The 21079-nt window shown below is 42.7% G+C and overlaps 1 protein-coding gene across 2 annotated transcripts in view; it reads right to left on the bottom strand.

Annotated features, from left to right (window-relative positions):
• The window catches only part of phip (PHIP subunit of CUL4-Ring ligase complex), a 35641-nt gene that overhangs the window by 14094 nt on the left and 468 nt on the right, over window positions 1-21079 (bottom strand). For both annotated transcript variants that reach the window (XM_030406091.1, XM_030406092.1), the window contains exons 2-23: window positions 20996-21054; window positions 20880-20909; window positions 20667-20726; window positions 16747-16897; window positions 16403-16501; window positions 15909-16069; window positions 12149-12370; window positions 11000-11100; window positions 10616-10686; window positions 10206-10306; window positions 9736-9776; window positions 9059-9157; window positions 7236-7392; window positions 6960-7094; window positions 4404-4532; window positions 4034-4259; window positions 3412-3534; window positions 1656-1839; window positions 1444-1546; window positions 1112-1249; window positions 440-537; window positions 108-315 (exon numbers count right to left, since the gene is read on the bottom strand). In XM_030406091.1, the coding sequence (XP_030261951.1) occupies window positions 108-315; window positions 440-537; window positions 1112-1249; window positions 1444-1546; window positions 1656-1839; window positions 3412-3534; window positions 4034-4259; window positions 4404-4532; window positions 6960-7094; window positions 7236-7392; window positions 9059-9157; window positions 9736-9776; window positions 10206-10306; window positions 10616-10686; window positions 11000-11100; window positions 12149-12370; window positions 15909-16069; window positions 16403-16501; window positions 16747-16897; window positions 20667-20726; window positions 20880-20909; window positions 20996-21054 (2696 nt within the window). The remainder of the gene's footprint in view (window positions 1-107; window positions 316-439; window positions 538-1111; window positions 1250-1443; window positions 1547-1655; window positions 1840-3411; window positions 3535-4033; window positions 4260-4403; window positions 4533-6959; window positions 7095-7235; window positions 7393-9058; window positions 9158-9735; window positions 9777-10205; window positions 10307-10615; window positions 10687-10999; window positions 11101-12148; window positions 12371-15908; window positions 16070-16402; window positions 16502-16746; window positions 16898-20666; window positions 20727-20879; window positions 20910-20995; window positions 21055-21079) is intronic.

Raw genomic sequence — 21079 nt, 5'->3', positions numbered from 1 at the left:
TGCAATTTGTGTAATTTCTCTAATGTGCAGAAAATATTCCAAAAGACGCTTTTGTCACATGTAAAAGCAGAAAGTAATAACTCTGAATGAAGTTACTGATGACAAACCTTCCTCTTCTCCTTTGGCTGCTTCTTCTTTGGTAACGCGCCGTCTTTGTCGGCTTTCTCTTTCTTCCGCTCCTTCTTCCCGTCCCTCTTCTTCTCCTCATCCTCTTCGGAGCCTCTGCTTTTCTTTTTTACCTTTACACTCTTCTTGGGTGGTTCAAGGTTGATCCCTGCATCTGCCGTCCAGTCGGAATAATCGCTGGAGTAGTCGCTGCGAAGACAGAAGATTAAATTCACAGATGTGTCTAAAGTTTTGATTTGCATACAAAACATGCTCGTATCCGTACGAGATAGTGGATATGATAAATGTGTGTGATATGCCGTGTGTGTCTTACCTTGAACTACTGTGGTCGTCCGGCCAGGGCTCCTTTTCCTCCTCCTCCTTCTCCTCCTCTGAGGAATGGCCGTTGATTTGCCGCACCTCCACCTCTCCCTGGTAGCACATATTATTTTATGTCAGCACACAGAATCAGTGAAAAGGAAAGGCTTCAGAAATGGACTGCAGGTGGATGTATGTTCAATGTTCCTGGAATAAAATATTTCCATTGTTAGATTCTTGTAATGAAAGTGGACGTAGAGTTTTTAAAGATGTATTTCACTGTTGGGCAGCTTACTTGCTATGAAGGTTGGGAAACATTTTTCAGATTATTTTGGAAAAAATAACACAACAAAGAGAAAAGGTCTGGTATAAGGAGGAGTCAGTAATTGTTTTATGCTCTGGTAAAGTCCGGATGCAAAACAATAGGCGGTAAAAAGGTTGACGAGTTAGCAAAGTCTGAATAAGTGAACTCAGCAGCTGTAAAACTGGACTAAAAGACAAACGAGTGCAAGCAGCTTAGATGAGCTAACTAAAATGGCAAATTTAAAAACTGAAAATCATGAAAACTTAAAATCATTTGAATACAACAAAAACTAGTTTTTGATGCCAGAATCTATTTGTGTTTTCGAGCTTCAAGAAGTGTTAACCACTTGGCAAAACGAGGCAGTTGTATTTTTATCACATCCACCTCTGAGATGCTTTCGTCGTCATCGGCAGCCTCGGCGCTCTGGCGGCTCGTCTCCTCCATGGCGGCGCGAGTTTGATAGCCGTGGTTACCCTGGCTCCTCCTCGCCTCGTCGACTACACACTCTGACGTCAGATGGACCTGCGGTGAACAAAGTCGGATGATATTATGATGCGTGCTGAAACGGAATAAGAGTTTAACAAGAAACAGGAAATCTCTATCATGAATAAGTTGGTTATGGGAGAAAAATAATGATATTTCCGTCAAACAATAATGTTTGTATACAACTGTGTGTGTGTGTGTGTGTGTGTGTGTGTGTGTGTTAATTCACTTACCCTGCTCTCCTTGGGGAGCGAGTGGATGGTGCGTCTCCTCCTTTCTGACTGATAAATATTGATCTCCTCCTCCCCTTTAGCCTCACGCCAGTTCACCTGTCTCCTACAAAACAAACACACACACACACACACACAGAGTGATGACATGCATTAATAGCATCACCTCAGAAATCCGGCTCCTCTCTGTGATGTGTGTACAGTACGTGTGTTACCTGACGGAGGCGTCCTCCAGCTCAGGGACCAGCACCCTGCGGCTCCAGGCCACCAGGTCTCCCTCTGTGGCCATCTGGCTGCGCGGGGCGTTGCTGTGCATCTGGCGGACGCCCTCGATCTGCCCGCTGCGACGCAGACCCACGTTGGGCGGAGAGTGGACCTCTGTGGGCGAACCGACCGATCCTGAGGGAAAGAGATGTCGAGGAGAGAGAAAAACGTGATCAACAGCCTTTAAGTGATCTTGTTTTGGGTGAAATCAGGTTAAAAAGTTGATAAAGGACAGCAACACTTTCTAATACAGCTCATTTAATTCCAGGTGGAAGCACAATGTGCTGCACAGAGCTACCAGACTTAAAACAAACGCGTCAAAAATAAATAAAACAATTAAGATCACAGGTGGGAGTGCAAATACTTTTCTTAATTTAGTTAAGTAGATTTTTCTGGTATGTGTAATTTACTTCAGTATTTATTATTCTGACAACTTTCTATTTTAATGCCATCAAAACCAGCTCGTTCCTTTAGTTTTAATGCACCATTACACCCTGTCTTCCCAACATCACAAGACTGATTTCAACCTATCAGTACATATCACGCAATAGTCTTATAATTCTATTAAGGTGATGTGAGGTTCAGTGAGCTTTGCACAGACAGGAGATGCTTTTTACTTTGGTCACATTTCAGAGCCTGTGTTTCATTACTTTTACTTAAAGAAGTTGAATCAGTACTTTTTACTTTTACCAGAGACTTTATTTACACAAGCATCTGAACTACAACGAGTCTGTGGACTAAAAGTGTTTCTTCTCTGAATTTAGTGAAATAGTCTTTGTTGTTAAACATAATGGGGGAAAAATAGAAAGCAGCTCATGATGATCGATTATCACCTTAAACTGACTGACGTCTTCAAGTTGCTCATTTTGTTCGACCAAAAGAAGCTTAAACCGTAAATCACGTAACAAAAACGTTGCTGATTATTCCTGTGTTGATTGACTAATCAGTTTATTAAACACTGTTTCAGCAGAGAAGAGTGAAGATTAAAGGATACGAAGAGCACTTTACATTAATTTAAAATAATTTGCATTCATTAAAAAATAAAAGTCTCTACATTTATGTCGTTCTCTCTGATTTGTATTTTCTTTTTTTTCAGTCTACAATTTATTTTCCATTTGAAGTTAAAGTTGCTGTAAACACATATTTTTCAACTCCAAAGAAGACCTAATGAATTGAATTTAGAGACTAGAGAAAATTAGATGATTTGAACTAACAGGGATGCCAGTTACTCGAGTTAGTTAATGATATTTCATTTGTAAAATAGAATTTACCAAGTGCGCAATAAAGACAGCTGCATGCAGGCAATTACTTATCATAGCGTGTGTTAATGCGTTGGTATGGAGAACCTGGATTTACCACTGAGTGTTTTCATCATTTAATGGATAAGAAGAGCAAAAAGGGGGATATGATGACACACTGATGCACTTTCAGGGTTTCCTGTGTAATTCTCACTAAGCTGCTCAAAATCCTTGTTTTATAAATTTGGAGATAATGCACGCTGCTGTTTCCCTATGAAAAATAACAAGTAAAATAAATATAAAATAAGTTTGCAATGTACAAATGCCACAACCTTAAGATGGATTCGGTACGTTCGCTTCATTTCAATGACCCAGTGGAACGTCCTCGCTACTCCCATGCAGTTGGAAACTAAAACAAACACACAGAGCGGCACAATAGTTTGACCTTCCTGCTCAAAGGCGGTCTTACCTCTGCTGGCCCTGGTCTCATTGGTTCCCAGTCTTTGGTCCTGTTCCTGCTGCAGCCTCTGAATCATAGTATCCAGGGGACTGGAGCCGTCCACCGCCTGCTCGCTCACCACTTGATTAAGGCCTGACGCAGACAGGAATTGGAAAAGTGCAGGAGAGAGAGCGTTAACTTAAATCCAACAAATTACAGTTTCACCACTACTGTTTTATAATCACTGGATGCCCATATTGCTCTGTCGTGGAGCATGTAGAGTCATATCATCTCACACGCACTGTGTACTACTAATGCATTTCAATTGTTACTGTTTATATCCCTGCCAAGTTTTTAAACAGCCATATTAATTCTGGGTTTAATTGCCGATGCTGGTGTAGTTTCAATAAAAGCCCCTCATTAGGCACATTTGAGGACGGATAACTTGTCAGGCTACGAGAGCTGTATGACACAGCTCGACAAAAGTGTCTTTGATCAGCTGGTAGATGAGTTCAGACAGCCTCGCCTGCAGGTAGAGACCTGATCTGAAGAGTACAAGCAAACAAGAGCGGAGCCGAGCTACAACTGAGTTCGTGCCTTCGCTTTATGAAGAGAACAGATTCTCCCGAGGGTCGGATTTTAGCCTCCGTACCTGAGGAAGTGACCCCCATCTGCGGGATCAGCTGCTCGTCCCTGCAGCCCTCCCTGCCAGGCACCAGCCGCTGGTATCTCGGGGGGTGAGGGTTCCCGTCCACATCCACCAGGAAGGGTGGGGGCATCAGGTGCGGCGCCTGCTGAGTCTGCTCGTCCAGCACGTAGTTGTTGGCATCCCGGATCAGCGGCCGGTAGTCAGTGTGGAAGAACATCTGGTCCGCTATCTGAAAAGTAACGAGCTACATTAACTCACGCACATAAAGCTGATCCTTCTGTATGTTTTAAATGAGGCAGTAATTGCAACTTAGCGCTGATAAAATTGGGAGGAGCTGCAAAGTGTCAGGTGGAGGGAGGCCTTGTTGCTTTACCTTGTCATACTTGCTGCTGGAGCCGAAGCCAAAGATGAGCAGGTGTCCGTGGGAGTCGGTGGCGGCAAAGTGCTGCCCATCTGGACTACATTTGCAGTCAAACAATGCTCCGTGCCCTTGGCCCTCAATCTATCCACACACAAAGAGGAGAGGGGAGGGGGGGAAAGGTGCACACTGTAAATCATAATATTACACTACCAGGGGGAATTCTGAGCAACTGTAGCAATTGTTTGGCGTGCACACCCCCAACTTCAAATATCCAGCACACGATATCAGCTGCAGTATTCAATAAGTCATCTGAATGGCACTTAACAAGCAATGATTAATAACGATTTTACAGCAGCAATTACTTAATAAATGATAAATAAAGAATAATAAATGTATCACTGGCGGTTTTTAATATAAATAAAATGAAAAAAAAAATGGCTGTCACACTGTACTTCCCATTTTCCAGCAGCAACAGAGAAACAAACAGAAGATAAGAGCAGCGATAAAACACAACACCGGCTGAAGAGGCTAAATCTTTATCAACAGAAAACCTTAACTGTTCTGGCAGTCAGCCTGCTGTTGCCTTTATTTTATTCTGTAGGTATTCCTTCACTCGCACAATAACTCCATTCTCTCATTGTTTTTAGAGTTTCTGCTTCTCTCTGTGTCCCCTATTATCAGTAAAACATAGCAAACAACACAACACAGATTAACCTGATGCAATAAAAAAAACTCCCATTCATCTTCTACTGTGTGTTTTTTTTATTCAGCTGCAGGAACAGGCAACTCTAGATGTAGTTAAATAGTGTTATTAATAGACTGAGCAAATATCCAGGTATAAAAATGGTAGAGGACAACCTTTTCTATCACACTTACAGGAGTTTTTAAAGAACCCCCGTCGCGAGCAAAGAAACAAATAAGGGCTACAGGAGCAACAGCGCCGATGAAACGGTGTTTAGCAGCGGATTTGGCGAAGTAAGGATGAGCAGAGCATGACTGTTAAACCAACCAGCCTTATTGCAAATGCTGTTTTGGGATATATGACGACGCAGTGAGTTAATAATGTAATAATGTAAAACAAGGGTGAACCTCTGCTCGCACCGGCTTGGTCCCGTTAAATCAAGGCTATGTAGCTTCCAAGAGAATTAAAGCATATTCTTTCTTTTTGTAAATTGAAAGTTAAATCAATACTTCTTCTGCTAAAGTCTTATTGTAACATACCACACAGCAGACTCAATTAGTTTTCAAGACAGCCTAGTCTGAGGTTTTCTTTCCTCTCCTGCTGTACGAGCACTAGCAACCTTTAGACACATATCTGTGTACCTGACATGAACGAGCCTGTTCTCTCACCTTATGAATCATTTATACTTGTGCTTTTTGAACGCTACCTTTCAAAATGTACCATCAGCCTGATATTGTCACTTGTGCCATTGTGTCCATTATTTAGCAAAGGGGCCAAGTAAAAGTTTCAAACTGAAATTTGGGCCATGTCACAATCACATGTAGTAAATATAGACTGTACAAACAAATAGCCGCTGGGTCTGAAAAGTGAAGCCAATGCACAAGTGTCTTTAACTTGCATGTCCAGAAGGAAACAACGCACTTGGTTTCAAAAAAGAAGTCTGATGTATGGAAGTCTATGCAAAAAAAATGAACCCACATCTCACTCGATTTGTACTTCAGTAAATTGTTTCCACAGGAGTTTGTTTCAAGTCTTCTTCAATAGAAAAGGATGATCATTTTGCACATTATGGTTTCATTTATAGTCAAGGAGACAATAATAGCTCCACCCCCTCGTCCAAATATAGTCCCCTCAGGCTCCAAAATACCAAGATGGCGACGGCCAACGTACCAAACTCAAGACCTCAGAACATCAGTCCACAAACCGATGGTCGACATCATGGCCACTTTTTTCGCACAATCTATCGTTCCTGAACATTATTCACAGTCTATGATCGACGCAGAGATTTGGGCCTGATGAGTGACTCACTTGTTCTGACGATGTGATTAAAGCCGTCCTTGGTTACCATAGAGACACAAGCAGGAAATAAAACAGTGGCAACAATGATTAACACACTAGGTGAATATGTACAGTGGCATATGCACTTCATCGTGGTGTCATGATTTCACTCTACCCTTGACTCGTGCCCACGGCCACACACCGTGGTGCCTTTAATGACAGGGAAAATTCAAGCGTGGGGGAGGCGAGAACAGCAAAGAGCCAAAGTGAAAGTGATCAGAGGGGAAGAACAGTGACGGCTTAGAGGGAAAGAATGTGACACAAAGAGTGACAACCGTGAAAGGAAAGGGAAAGCGTGTGTGGTGGGAAAGAAGCAAAGACCAAAGGAGGGGAAAAAAATTAATAACAAAGCTGGTTTGTTTCTTTTTTGCTCATTTCACTGTGCATGAAAACACGACATCTGTGTCACATGTGACAGGGGACAAATATCTGGATCTGGTCACTTTCAGCTTCAGTGTGAATACAGCCAAAGAGAACACAGTGGGTGAGAGGCAATGAGACGAAGAGACTGGAGAATCAGAGAGGCGCGGAGTGGTCAGCAGTCTCACCATGTTGAAGTACGAGCGGATCTTCACTCCTCTGGCCAGGTCCCACACGATGCAATTCCCGTCATGACCCGCTGAGAAAAGGATTCTTGGATCGAAGGGGTGCGGCTCCAGAACAAACACCTCGTCCTCATGACCCTGTTGTTAGACGACATCAACGGTGAGATTACAGCACCCCAAGAAATGAAAAAAGGCCGAAAAAAGCCTCATCCTCGTGAGGAGACGTAGTCAGTTTTGACTCATTATGTTTGCACGCGCACGTGTTTAATCGCTACGTACCATGAGGACGTGGACGAGGTTGCCGGTCGTTGAGTTCCACACCTTCAGCGTGAGATTGTTGGCCGCTGTGATCACCGTGCCGTCGTGGCGGTCCCATGCTACCATGGTAACCTTCAGCTTGGTCACCTTGTCCTCCAGCGGTGGAGGGTTGTACTTTCTGAAGGGAAAGACGTTGAAAACACTGACGTCAAGTTTGTACCAATAAGGATCCGTTTTGTTTGTTTTTGGAAAATAAAAAGACATCTGGTGAAACAGATAAATGTCATAAAAAATAAATGCATCCTCTTTTCTGAGCTATTGATCAAAGATGTGAACAATTCATCGCCTGGCTTTTCCTGCTAATGAATTTAATCTGTTATCCTCTGTGCCTTTATACACAATTAATGAGGATCTAGCCAGTCTGACAGCTCGACCTTATCTACTTACACTTTAGGATAATTATTCACAACATCTGCTGTTAATGTTTACATGTGTAAACTGTGAAAACCAGCACTTCCAAAACATGTCGACACCTTCTTGAGCAATTTCCTGACTCTGGTTGTGTTAAGGACAAGACCGCGGGTGAAAGACAAGGGTACTGAACTTATTTTGAGAGCACCAACCAAATTATGTCGGTGCTGCAGAGAACCAGCTCAGGTTTAATCAACTGGTGCCAAAGTTCAGTTCCTGAGAGCACATCTAGGTGAGAGAGTAACTTAGAATAAAAAGCGAGAGAGCAAGACGGTGTCTACCCTGCAACTTGTTCCGAGTCACAGTGAGTCAGGGCTATGGTGAGCTTAACGCAGTCCAAAACACGGCTACACTTTTCAGAACTCAGTAACGGCAATATCTGGAACATGAAAGGCGGCCAGGGCAACAAGTCTAACCTGAGGAAACACCTAGTCAAACACAAAATAAATCTAAAAGCTGAGGAGCGCACTGTGTATGACAGCTCCCCTGCAGCAGCCACAGCTAACGTTAGCACGGCTTCAGGGGAGAAGAAGAAGAAGTTGAAACCTCAAGTGAGACGTCGACAAATTCACCCACATCTTCAGCTAATTTATCAGCTGATTGGATAAGTTGTTGTTGGAAATAAATGTTTTGGTAGCTTTAAAGATTGGACTCACTTTTCACAACTGGAATTACATTGTTAATGTTAACGGGACCCAACTTTGTGGTAATACATCAGTTTAGTTGTATTGTTCAGATTTGTTTCGTCGTGTTTTTCAGTCTTTAAAATAACATCTAAGCTTCAGATTTTAGAAACCGTCACATATATTTGGAGATAACCAGGATTACCATCTTAAAATCTGTATTTATTCTCATGTTTGTTGTGTTCACTCAGGCAATAGACACTTAAATAGCCTGTCAGTGTCATCTTCATTCATTCACTGTCTGTGATGGCTGCAGTAAATCTATATTCTGTCTGGGAGAAGTCGGGCAATCAATCACTGTGTCACGCTTTCATGCCACAGGTGGGAAGATGTTTTTTTTCCTTCTAATTTAATTATCCATGTGCTGTAGATTACGCAGTAGGTCACCATACTCAAAAAACAGATAAATGCAGGTCTAAATAATTGTGAGAGAAGCGTTTTGCTGCTGGCACGAAGGGCAGCAAGTCCTCGTTTAGCTCTTTCTTATAAAATGTATTTATTTCAAAACAGTGCGTTGTTTTCAAGTGGGAATCTTTGCACACTACAGGTCTGGCACTTTTGCACACAAGAAGATTGATTTCTGTAAAATTTAGAGTGACATTTTAACCCGCAGGATCATCCCAACCCACGGCTCTGAGCTGTGAGCGCAGCAGCGCGCCAGACTTTTGACAGCCGTGCACACACACATACCCGGGTAATTTGGTCTGCATGTCCAGCAGAATGCTCCTCCAGCCCTGAGGCTGCAGCTGCCAGATTCGCGCTGTACCATCTCTGCTCCCACTTACGAACCTGCAACACAAATAACAAACACACACACACCGATTTGTGAGCACAAATTCATGCAGCAAGTAAACTGTAAATATAACGCTCGGTTCTGTTTCAGCTTTCTGCAGTACAATGAATGCTTTCATCTTCAAACATCAGGATACGCTAATTATGTGAACCCTCCCGCCCGTCTCCTTCTCCATCTCCTCCACCCATTCTTTTTGCATAGACAGTCTACCTCCCTCGCTGCTGATATCACTGCAACCCAGGGGAATTACAGCTGAGCTTGTTTTTCTGCAAACTCCACATAGGCACACACAATTTAACACCAGGAGAGTGCATGATGTGTGCAAGTCTATGCCTGTGTGTGTGTGTGTATATGCCTGTGTGTGTGTGTGTGTGTGTGTGTGTGTCAGGATGTGTTTCAGAGCATGTATCAGATAGCAAGTAAAGCAAGTGTTTCTGCTGACATCATCAAGTCACGTTACAACACCCTGAGGTTCCATAAAAACAAACGGCGGTGCGCACACAAAAATTAACTACAGCTATTCTGTAGCTTGCATATACACATACACGCACACACACCAACTGTGCAACCCTACCTGTCACTGCAATGTGAAAATTGGATGCTGTCAACTTTGTCCTAGGTGAGAAAAACACAGGAGAAAAATCAAAACAATGCCACGAGTAACAAACATTCTCTCCGCTAGCGTTGCAAATAATAACAAAAATAAACTTTTACAGAGCTTTGCTTCGTTGCCATGGAGAATGATGACCCATATTTTCAAGGCTACGACATTTCCAAGACAGCTTAGCAAACATTATCTGCTGAGGAAGTCCATCAGATACAGTTTGAAGCTTTGGGAAGCAAGAAGCTGACTTTTTGGGGGGTCAAACTACTAACTACTAACTAACTGTGCTGAATGATGCACATACAAAATGTACTTTTATACATTTTTCATATGTCCCATTTTAAAAATAGAAAACAGATGGCGTATAAAACAAACAATACCTTGACATACAGAGTTATTTATAAGCACAGTCTTTGTGACAAAGCACTGTGGTGACTCACCGTATGGGACTCAAGCTCAGAGATCTTCTCTGGTTGGCCTGACCCGAAGTAATACACCCGGATGATGTGATCCGTGCTTCCTGTTGCCAGGAACATACCACCTGGACACACACACATAAAAGCATCTGAGTAACAAAATTCATACATTCCAGCAAGAGACATTACAGTTGTGTATCATATGTTTAAGGTCAACGGCATCTCAAATCAGAAAATACGCTCTCAATAACTGTCAAGCACACTTATTCCACATTTATTGAAAATCAGCGACCCACTTGAGCATGGATGTCTGCTGTGCGAAGCTCTTCACTTAATCTGGACTAAATGAGCACATTTTTTTCCAGCTCTGATACCGTTTCCCCTCCGGTGATCTGGAAGCATGCGTGAAAATCAAAAGCGAGCTGTGCCTTCACCTGCGCTGAAGGACGAGCAGATCATCTGGACGCCAGGTCTGGAACGCTCCGTGAACTTACTGGGCCTCTGACTGGACACACACACACACACACACACGGAAAAGTGGTATTTATAAAAGAAACATTCAGCCAGTAAAGAAAGTGACACGTCATCCCAAATCTGTTTGTAGTTAAGATCAGTAGTCTAACAGAATGTTCTGCATAAGGCAAAGACATCAAGATAACATACAGCATAATATGTTCAGCATGTACCAAACACAAACAACTATGAAAAACAAAACATGTGCGCACAAAGCTGAACAGCATGTAGATGTAAAAGGTGTGAACAGCACTTGTGCAGGTGAGACCGTGGGTACTGTGTGTGCTGCGTCTTGTGTTTCTCACCCGAACTTGAGCGTGCGCGCATCCCACTGCCAGAAGCAGATGGTGCCGTCAGCTCCGGTGGAGGACAGGTAGCGCTTGGAGCCGCTACAGAGGGGAGAAAACTGCAAACACAACCAATTAGAGGTTACAGCTGAGTATACTGGGTGATAAAAAGATGTTGCTAACACTCCAGTAAGAAAAGAAAAGGGACAATTAATCCATGTGAGCTTAAAAAGCTTCCACGACAACAAAGGAAGAGGTGAGAAGATGCACAAAACCTCAAATAAGCAGATGCACCGATAAATATGCAAACAAAAAAAACAGTGTGTGATCAAGCATTTACAGGATGTGGCTGGCAATGCTGTGTATTCTTCTCACTGTCTATGAATCCCATGAGAAGATCAAAAATAAAAATGTCCTGATCCTACCAAGAAGCTGTGTCTGTGTACAACTGATTGAGCCACATCTAAAACCCCTGAATTAGCTCTCTTCCTTTATTACAATGAACTTGGGCACTGAAGTCTATTTTCCACCAGCAAAGTGCGCTAGTCTCTCTCGTTTGGGCGATGTTTACTAAACACTGCAGTGCCCAGCTGTTTCAGGAAATCACCTTTTGAGATTCACATTTTCAGTAGCAACAAACAGCTTAAGGCTGAATGCCACAGACAGGAAAGGGGAAAATGGATTTTCATGGGATAATAAGAAAAGACACAGAAAAACATCAATAATACATTTCTGATTGTTAAAATGAGCCTTCTCATGGAAACAACACTGGCATTTTACTGGATACTGGACGCCAGCCAGGCCTGTCAGCGGCGTCTTCTTGACCTCATCATCTTAACGTTAACGAACCCGCAGCGGATTGTACGACAGTTTGTCATGAGCTAATTATTGCTTTAGTGGCTTTTACATTCTAGAGAATGTAATTACACAGAATGCATCATATTTGACAGCATTAAATCAATCAAACATGCATCATATTTAGTCTCTTAAACTGTCTAGTGCGGATGAAGTTTCTAAAATATAAAGTTACAGACACTCCACAGACAGACACTCAGACAGTCTGGTGAAAAGTATTGTTATAAATATTAAAGTGGTTTCCATTCCTCTTTTTGTGCAAACCATATACAAGGAGACAAACATGAATGTGAAGCCAAACATCCCGCGTACCTGCAGTGAGGTGATGGAGGCTGCGTGTCCCTCCAGGACGGCCAAAGGGGCGCAGGTCTGTAAGCACCACACTCTGATAGTCTTGTCACAGGAGCCGGCAGCGATCATGGTGTTCTCGTAGCTGACGGCCATGTCTGAGATCTCGGCGGCGTGGCCGCGTAGAGTCGCCAGCAGCCGCCCGTCATCTGTTCCCCAGATCTTAACGAGGCAGTCGTCTGAGCCCTGGAAACGAAAGACAGCACAGCCGATATGTGGTGAGTGAAGACAAGTATTTTATATATGCCTGGCTCTAAGGCACACTTCAAAAAAGACAAATTAAACATGTCAAATTCAAAACGATCTGAAAATATATCTGGGCCGACTGCAGCCTTAGACCCTCAGCAGATTGGTAAACTAGAAGGACAAACAGAAGGAGGATGAAGTTCTTCAGATTCAGAAACATTTCAAGGCACCAGACTGTCGTCTGCACAAGTGAATACAAGGCAACATGTGAGCACTGCAACTGTCATGTACAATCCTTTAAATTATTTTAGACTATCTGAATAAAAATACCGTACAAAATTAGAAATATAACTGACAGGCTGATTGTTAAAGTGGTGTCAGTATTTGTAAGTTTGTGTTTGATTATGCGAGGACATGAGGAGTGTAGGCTACTTTTTACTAAAATATCCTCCATTTATGCTGATTTCTTCTGGCTGGATGATTATGAAAAAGTGAAGTTGTGCTTCAGGACGGGGAAGCTTTGTTGTAGCACATTTTGTTTTACCGAGTTTTGGGAGAGAAGGCAACTTGTAATTGTGCGGTGAATTGAAATGTTTGACAGCTGCCTCTGTGCTGAGGGTTGAGCTCTTTGTGTGACTGTCACAAAAATAAAAGAAATCAATTAATTAATCAGTCATTATGCTGAACATATACAAGGAGACGAACTTTAGGTTGTATTTCTGTCCACACAAAGAGCAACTCAGCTGTCAGCGGTAGAAAATCAAATTAAATCAAAATAACTTTGCAAATACAGAAACAATCAGAATAATAAGTAATGACTATTTTTTACCTTTTAATGTGTAATGTAACTATTACATTATTACATTGATTCGGAGCTTCACAGTGATGGAGTAACAGTGTGCAGGTGAGTATATTGAATATCATTCAGCACACTGTTGTAACACAAGCAACAGGACACACTCGCTCACTACCCAGACAGTTCAGAACTGAGATTCTTCACACCACTGTGAGATAGACCGGCCTGCTCTGTGAGGACTCCTCGCATCACCCTGAACTACAGCTACACCAAAGGAGAAGAGGAAGCTCAAACTGTAGAGAAACGCTTCTGTGAATCGGCTGAGGACCGAATAAAATGTCACATGTCTTATTTTGATAAAAGATGTTGTGGGCTCAGTGAGGAGGCCCTCATTACATTTAACTCAAATAAAGGAAGCTAAGAAAAGAACACAACACTCCTTTTAAGATAAAAAGGTCATAATGATACATAATCCATAAAGCCGAGTCTATAAGAAGTTTGGTAGCCTGCAGGCGGCTTCCTACACAGTCTTTAGTCTGTCCAATCAAGACCTTTAATCAAGACATGGAAACAGCCTACAGGGACTCGCGTAAGAATCTCTGGCTGTGCTCCAGCTCGTAAGGCGTTAAAGGTTTTTTTGTGATTCAACATGGTGCCAGACCCATCTGTGCCTTGATTACGATCTGAAAATAATTTTTTAAAAAACCAACAGGTAACCACTGTCGAGCACAGCGTGACACAATCTCATGTCTTCATTTTTAAAAAAAGACAAACTGCCTGTGCGATAAAGAAGTGACTAATAGGGAAGGCAGAAGTACACACAGAGCCACATCACAGAAACGAGAATGTGATGTTGGAAATGTAAGTGCGTTTAACAAATGTGATTCCACTATTTTTCAAAACCCGATTATCAAGTTTGCCTTCCAAACAACAGATTAGATTCCAGCTAGTTAGTCAGATTCAGATCACTCAGCCTTTTTATATCCGCAACGTATCTAACGAGGCAGCCGGCGTTATCAGCATCAGCACAGATTTGAGAGGAAATGTGAGATGAAAACACCAACCCCCTCCTTTGAATAAATCATAATCACTCGCTCCATCACCAGTGGAACTGAATCCGACTGGAGCTGTTATTCTGCGTAGACTGATCAAAACATCAAGCATCCCCCTTAGTGATTTAAGAAAGAAACAGCTCAAGGACAAACTGACAGAACGATTGTTTATCCTATAAAATGTGAAAAGGCTGTGCAAAAAGCTCATCACAATATCCTGGTGATGTCTTCAAAATTGCTTCTTTTGATCAACTAACAATGCAAAACATAACGACTTCTTATTCTATATCATCATATAGAAGAAAAACAGCAAATCCTTACTTTAAGAATCATGAACAATTAAGTGTTTGATGTTTTTTTTCCTTGCACAATACAGAGACGAGCCTGAAAGGTGCAGAGAGGCTCGACACAAACTTTCTTTAGTTGCCTCCGATGTGAAGTTGCGTTAGCTACCATCACAGGGACAAACAATGCATACAGCTCTGTGTCTCATCCGTCTTTCCCGGCAGCTATGATAATGAACTTGCAGCCATTACCAAAGCTAAATTACACAAATCAATGTGGCCGTTTGCCAATCAATTGTTCAACCAAATAAACATGCGCTCGCTCATTGATCACAGATGAAACAGTCAATGATCAATCAATCAATCAATCCGCCTTCCACTGCAGCAAAAAAAAAAAATCTGTGTTAAAAAGCACCGGAGAGCTCAAAAAATAAGGAAAATATATAAATAAAAATGATCTTGTGATGAAAGGAGACAGCAAGAGAGGCGGAGAGAAAACGAGTGGAGAGAAAAAAGGGTAGTGAGGGAGACCAAGAACGAATTTTAATTCTGGCACTTAGCCAGCGCCTCAGAGGAAACATTTTCTCCAGTTATGATGAGAAATAGCAAGAAGAGAGGAGAGGCGAGAGGGAGGGAGGGAGGAGAGGAACAGAGGAGGGGCAGCGCAGGATGAGAGACGGTCGGGGGAGAGAAAAAGAAAGAGAGCGAGCGAGAGAGAGAGAGAGTGCAGGGAGTGTACAAACGGTGGAAAGAAAGAGAGATAACAGGAAAAGAGAGACACAGAGTCAATCTATCCCTCCCTCCCTCCCTCCCTCCCCTCTCAGCAGCCAGCCATTTTTAGAGATTTAAGAAGTGAAAGCTGAAAATGGTGTATAGCAGCAGGCAGTGTTTGACTCAAGGATGCAAACAGAAGGACGACAACATTAAATCAACATTATCTCAATGCTCCCTCAATATTTAACTCTCCGCCCGAGCTGCGTCTTCAACCAAACCGTGTGACAAAGGGAGCTAAAACAGCACAAGGGGGCGTTCAGAGGGCAAAGGTCGACTTCCTCGTTGAGAATAGCTTGTTTTCCTTTTTTGAAAATATGATATAATTTGCACCCCTGCAGGCTGATTCCAGGCTATAGCTGTGAGTCATTCAATAAAGGCGCCCCACCACAGCTAGGTAAACAGTAATTACCTCCTACCAGAACTGTTACAACAGGGAAAAGAGACGCCGGGTCATCGTGGTACGACAGCTTGTAACAGCCGAACACATAAGCACGCAGCACACAAGCGGTGACACTAAACAGATGCAGGGAAAACACGAGCGCACAATAATGTCACTGGAATCACTTCTAAAGGACTCCTTAAACACACAGCTGAGGTCAACACACACAAACACGCGCGCACGCACAAATTACCGTGAAGATGCGTCGTCCCGTCCTGTCGAAGGTGACGCAGTACACGGACGACAGGTGTCCCAGGATCCTCTTGTGCATCTTCATGTGCTGGTACACGGCCGTGGGCACCAGCTGCCGGAGACGGTAGGAGCCATTCAGCCGGCGCCCGAAGCTCGTCTCGACTGGACGGCGAAGACAGAATAAAGTAGTGTGTCATCGTGTGTGAAAAAAAATCAGCAGCAAACCCAAAGTGAAACTTATTCAATAAAATGGCCTTTAAAGAACATGTAAAAGGGCTGCAAGTGTGTTCATCCACTGTGCATAAAATAGCCTGTGATACTGAAGGAAATCAATAATAACACATCCTGTCAAATGCTACTGGCACTGAGGACCTTGGCGGACAGAGATACAGCGTAAGATGTAGGATCTGACTCATACGTTGAATATCAAAGGTACAAACAAAGAGGAAGAACGGTTGAATCGTATTTTTTTTTTTGTTCTGCATATTTCTTTACCGATATTAGGCGGGCTGCCGTAGATAATAGGCGGCTCCGGTGGTCGCCCACAGTGCAGCGCAGCCAGCGCTGAGCCCTTCCACACAACATGCTTGCAACCTGCAGTAAAACAAACACAACAGATCTGCATTAAGACTCACATTGTACAGTCTGTAATATGACTCGCTATGCTCTTCTGAATGCATGAATTCATATTTGCATAATCTCATGAGAAACATTTATTTTACATTAATCTGCACACACAGGCAGAGAGATGTAACACAGTGGTCTCCGAGTGGGTGTGTTAGCATATGTGTAAACTGACGTAGCTCGTGTGCTACGTCATGCGCTACGTATCCACTCACTCTTTGCGGTGCGGAGGAGATTCTGCCTGCCGGCCCCCAGCAAGCTCGTGAGTCCAGGCACGCTGGCGGGGACCTCCCTCTCCAGCAGCGGACAAACTCTGGAGCAGACCTGCAACAGGTGGTCTGCACTGACATGTCGGTACAGTTTCACCTGGAGACACACACACACACATTCTTAGTTCGGCTTGTAGTCAGACAGGAAAATGACAAAACATCAGCCCGAGGTTAGCAGCTTTAAAAAAACTTGTTCAAGCAGCATTAAGACATCAAACTCACACCTGCACTGCATTTTCTAGTTTCTTTATTCGTCTCTGACATTAAACTAAATATCTTTCTGTTGTAGAGAACAAAAAGACATTTGAGGACATCATCTTGAGCTTTAGGAGGCATCTTTTTCACTTCACTTACTTTTTTTAAAAACAAACAACTAATTAACAAATCCAGAAAATAATCGACAGATTAAACAACAATGTCAGTAATCATTAGTTGCAGCTCTACTCAGCCTGAGGTGACTCTGATAAAGGAAAAAAAGGAAAAAAATATCTAGTAATATAAAAACAACCATTCACAGTCTTTTTCTATTAATTAGGGGAATAATTAAGTAGTAACAAGTGGCTGTTGACTGCAGACACGAAGGTTTGTTCTCTGGATTGAGTCCATGTAGTTATAAACTCTAAAATAAAATTATTTTCAGCAGAATTCAGCAGCTGAAAACAAAAACAAGGTCACTCCTCCCAAACACCTGCTGTACTTCCATTTCAGTGCCTTTTAAAAATGATATCAATAACTAGGGCTGAACAACTGATTGTAAAATAACCCAAAATCGCAATAAGACTAAGAACAATTATCCAAAATCACAAAACTGTAATTAATCTTTTAAAGCTAACATGTGTCACAAAACAGTGTTTGAATGAAATGCTCCTGCCTACAAAGCTTGTTCTCCAGATGTCATAAAACGTGTTTGTTTGGCAGCGACCGGGAGAAATGCCAAATCATCATGATTTTACTGGTTTTTGAAACGACAATGAAAAATGTTGAGTAAAATTGAATCATCCATAATAATCAGGAATCATATCGCAAACGCAAAATCTGTCAAAGATAATCACAATATCACCTTTTGTCCATATCATGCAGCCGAATCAATATCAATCCTCTAAAGACTTCAAGGAAATAACTGAGTAGGACTACGAAGAATAACATTTTTAAATGTAAAATTGACTCTCCGTCATGCTGACATTCATTCCCAAACTGCAAAAGTCCTCATTTAAAGCCCTCTGACAAAATAATTAATTATTCAATATTTACACCACAAAATGACAAGAGTATAAAATAAACACAACATCTAAACAAATGCTGAAATACAGCTAAATGTTTGTCTTCTAAAAGGACACGGATCCAGTTCACGTGCAGCGAAGTGAAAGCAGAGAAGGGGGGTGTGGCGCACAACATGCGGCATGAAGCAGAATGAAAGCCACAGTCTTGTAAACACAGTGTGTGTGTGTGCGTCTCTGGCTCCACCGACACATGGGGGGACACTCCTCCTGCACTGGCCTATACCACTGAAGAAACACACACACACACAAACACACACACACACACACTCACACACACACACACATCTCGAGCTGCTTGAAACCGCTGGACGGGAGACATAAACATGCAGCCTGCAGCAGCAGCACTGTGTTTATTTCAGGAATATTCTGAATAAATTAATTTAGATCAGACATGCGGTAATCAGTTTTGTTTCAGTCACATCTGATTTAAATATCTGAACGGGGTCAAATAAGCCTGAAATTAAACAATTAATGCACAACCACACACACACACACACACACACACACACACACACACACACACATACACACAGACTCTCTCTCCCTCACCCATTCACCCACCCACACACACACACACACACACACACACACACACACACACACACACACACAATTAATGACCCCTTAATTGCTTTCACATCCTTGCTGGTTCGGGGGAACGTGATCGGTGTTTCTAAGCACATATCAGGGCACAATCCCCCGCTCAGGTACACGCAGAGCCACGACGAACACACACACACACACACACACACACACACACACACACACACATCAACCGAGCGACATCTATCAACAATTTGCTCCATTTTTCCTTCTTGCTTATCTCTCGGTCACAACAGCAGCAGCAGAGAGCACATGGTCCTAAACACACACACACACACTGCAAGTTACCCTCCTTACGACCATCCCCTATTTCTGCTCAAAAAACAATAAACATCACTTATTCAGGACGTTATTCCCTTTAATATAGCGTCATAATTGACATCTGACATGTTTTAAATCATTTCAAGCAAAAAATAAAAAAATACTAAAATGGTGTAAAAATGGTTAAAATGGCAAAATGTCGCTATTTCCACATAAAATCTGCCCATACTCTTGTGTAAATTGTGTTTTTTCTGTTCAATTATATAGGCAAAATTATAATAATTATGTATCTAATTAATCCGCCTTAATTAATTAACCACAATTAATATCCTTAATTATTGCAGTATCACTGAAGTCTGTGTTGATTCCTCACTGTTGCCCAACCCCCTTTTTCTTCAGTACCAGCCGCAGAACCCAACCTGCCCACAAACACGTCCGAACCATGTCTCTAAACACCCTCCTTTCCCCCCCCCATTCGCTTTAATAATAATTTTCAAAAAAAAAAAAAACCTCTGCAAGATCTTGTTTTATTTTTTTCAATCGAGGAAAAATTATGCACAATAGACAGGAGGCAAGGCTGGGAATGAGGAGGAGGAGGAGGAAGAGGAGGACGAGGAGGAGGGACGGAGAGCCGAATGAGCCAAGCAGGAAGAGAGAGAGAGCGAAAAAAAAAAAACACACACACGGGAAGAAAGAAACTGTCAATAATGTCTTAAACGTTAAAGATTCACAATCCTGGTGGATCCACACTACACGCGGTCTCGTGCTGGATCTCCACGCGTCTCGTCTGTGCGCACGAGGGGAGGAAAAAAATCCGCGAAAACGGCAGCTCATACAAACATGGCCACTGGTCGTTAATTTTAATATCATAAATAAACCTTCTAAAATAGCAGAAATCCAACTGTGGGTGTATATTCTCGGGAAATCAAATATCCCCCCGCGATGATTAATTCTCTCCACGCCTCCATGCGTAAAAGAAAAACGCGCTTTCGATCGAGTCTTCCCTCGTTTGTTTACATGACAATTAGCACTTAATAAAAAAAAAAAAAGATATCATATCAGATATCATCCTTAAAAAAAACACGTTACCTCGCGTCTTCACATAACCTCATCTGCTTCTCCTCCATCCGAAAGCTTGCACCACAATGCTCATCTCTTCCCCCTCCACCCACCAACTAACCCCCCAGAAAAAAGCCACTCTCACAACCAGCTCCATCAGCTGGGAGATCCAAACTCCAAGCTTTACTGAACATACTGTTTATATTCTCCTGTTTTCTAACTCTTGCCCCCCCTGTGTGTTTTCAAACCCCGTGCACACATATTATGGTTCTTGCAGGACGAGAGCGCCTCCATCTCTCACTCTCTCACTCTCTCTCTCTCTCTGGCTTGTGGCGCAGGGAGTCCCTCCTCCGGATCCTGGCGCTCCTACACCACAACACTCATGACGTATCAACATTTCACACACATTTTCTCCCAACAACTATTAAAAAGCTTTCTGCACATGCATGGCAGCAAACTCGCACACCACGGTGCACAGGGGAGCGCCGGGAGCTCGACCCCTCGGTGCCACCCCCCTCAACCACGACCACCACCAACTTGCTCGCCCTGCAAAAGTCCTGTGCAGTTTTTTTTTTCCTTTGCCACCTGATTTAAAAATTGCGGGAAATTCAATTTTTATTTTGCTCTCTAAAAACTTTTTCCTCAGTTATAGGGCTCCCTTACCAAATTTTCGTACGTCCCGGGGTGCTCCAGCCCGGTCCAGTCCAGCCTTCTGGGCAGCAGCTAGGACGGGGAAAATAGTGTCGACTGTGATCATCCACGTTCAGAAACATATCGGGTGATGTTTTAAAACAGTAAATGATAAATCAGAGTGAAAGCAACAACACAAAGTACAGTGCGGAGAGAAGCATCTCTCTCGTACTGCTGACTGCTTACCTCCTTCTCCTCCACCTCCCTTATCAGGGTCTGAAAATAGGATAAAAAATACAAAATTACACCCCGTGACAATTTCGGACATGTTATAAATTATCCTAAAATGCACAAACACCAACCTCGGCTGCTTTCTGACACGGTCCAGCTTCTAGAAATCGGGCTATTAGGAAGTACAGTTCTGGTATGGTTGGAGGGGAGAGAGA

This window comes from Sparus aurata, chromosome 22 (genome assembly GCF_900880675.1).
Source record: "Sparus aurata chromosome 22, fSpaAur1.1, whole genome shotgun sequence".
In the NCBI taxonomy this organism is placed as follows: domain Eukaryota; kingdom Metazoa; phylum Chordata; class Actinopteri; order Spariformes; family Sparidae; genus Sparus; species Sparus aurata.
The sequence above is the reverse complement of the archived record's forward strand: the minus strand, read 5'-3'. Positions and strand labels throughout refer to the sequence as shown.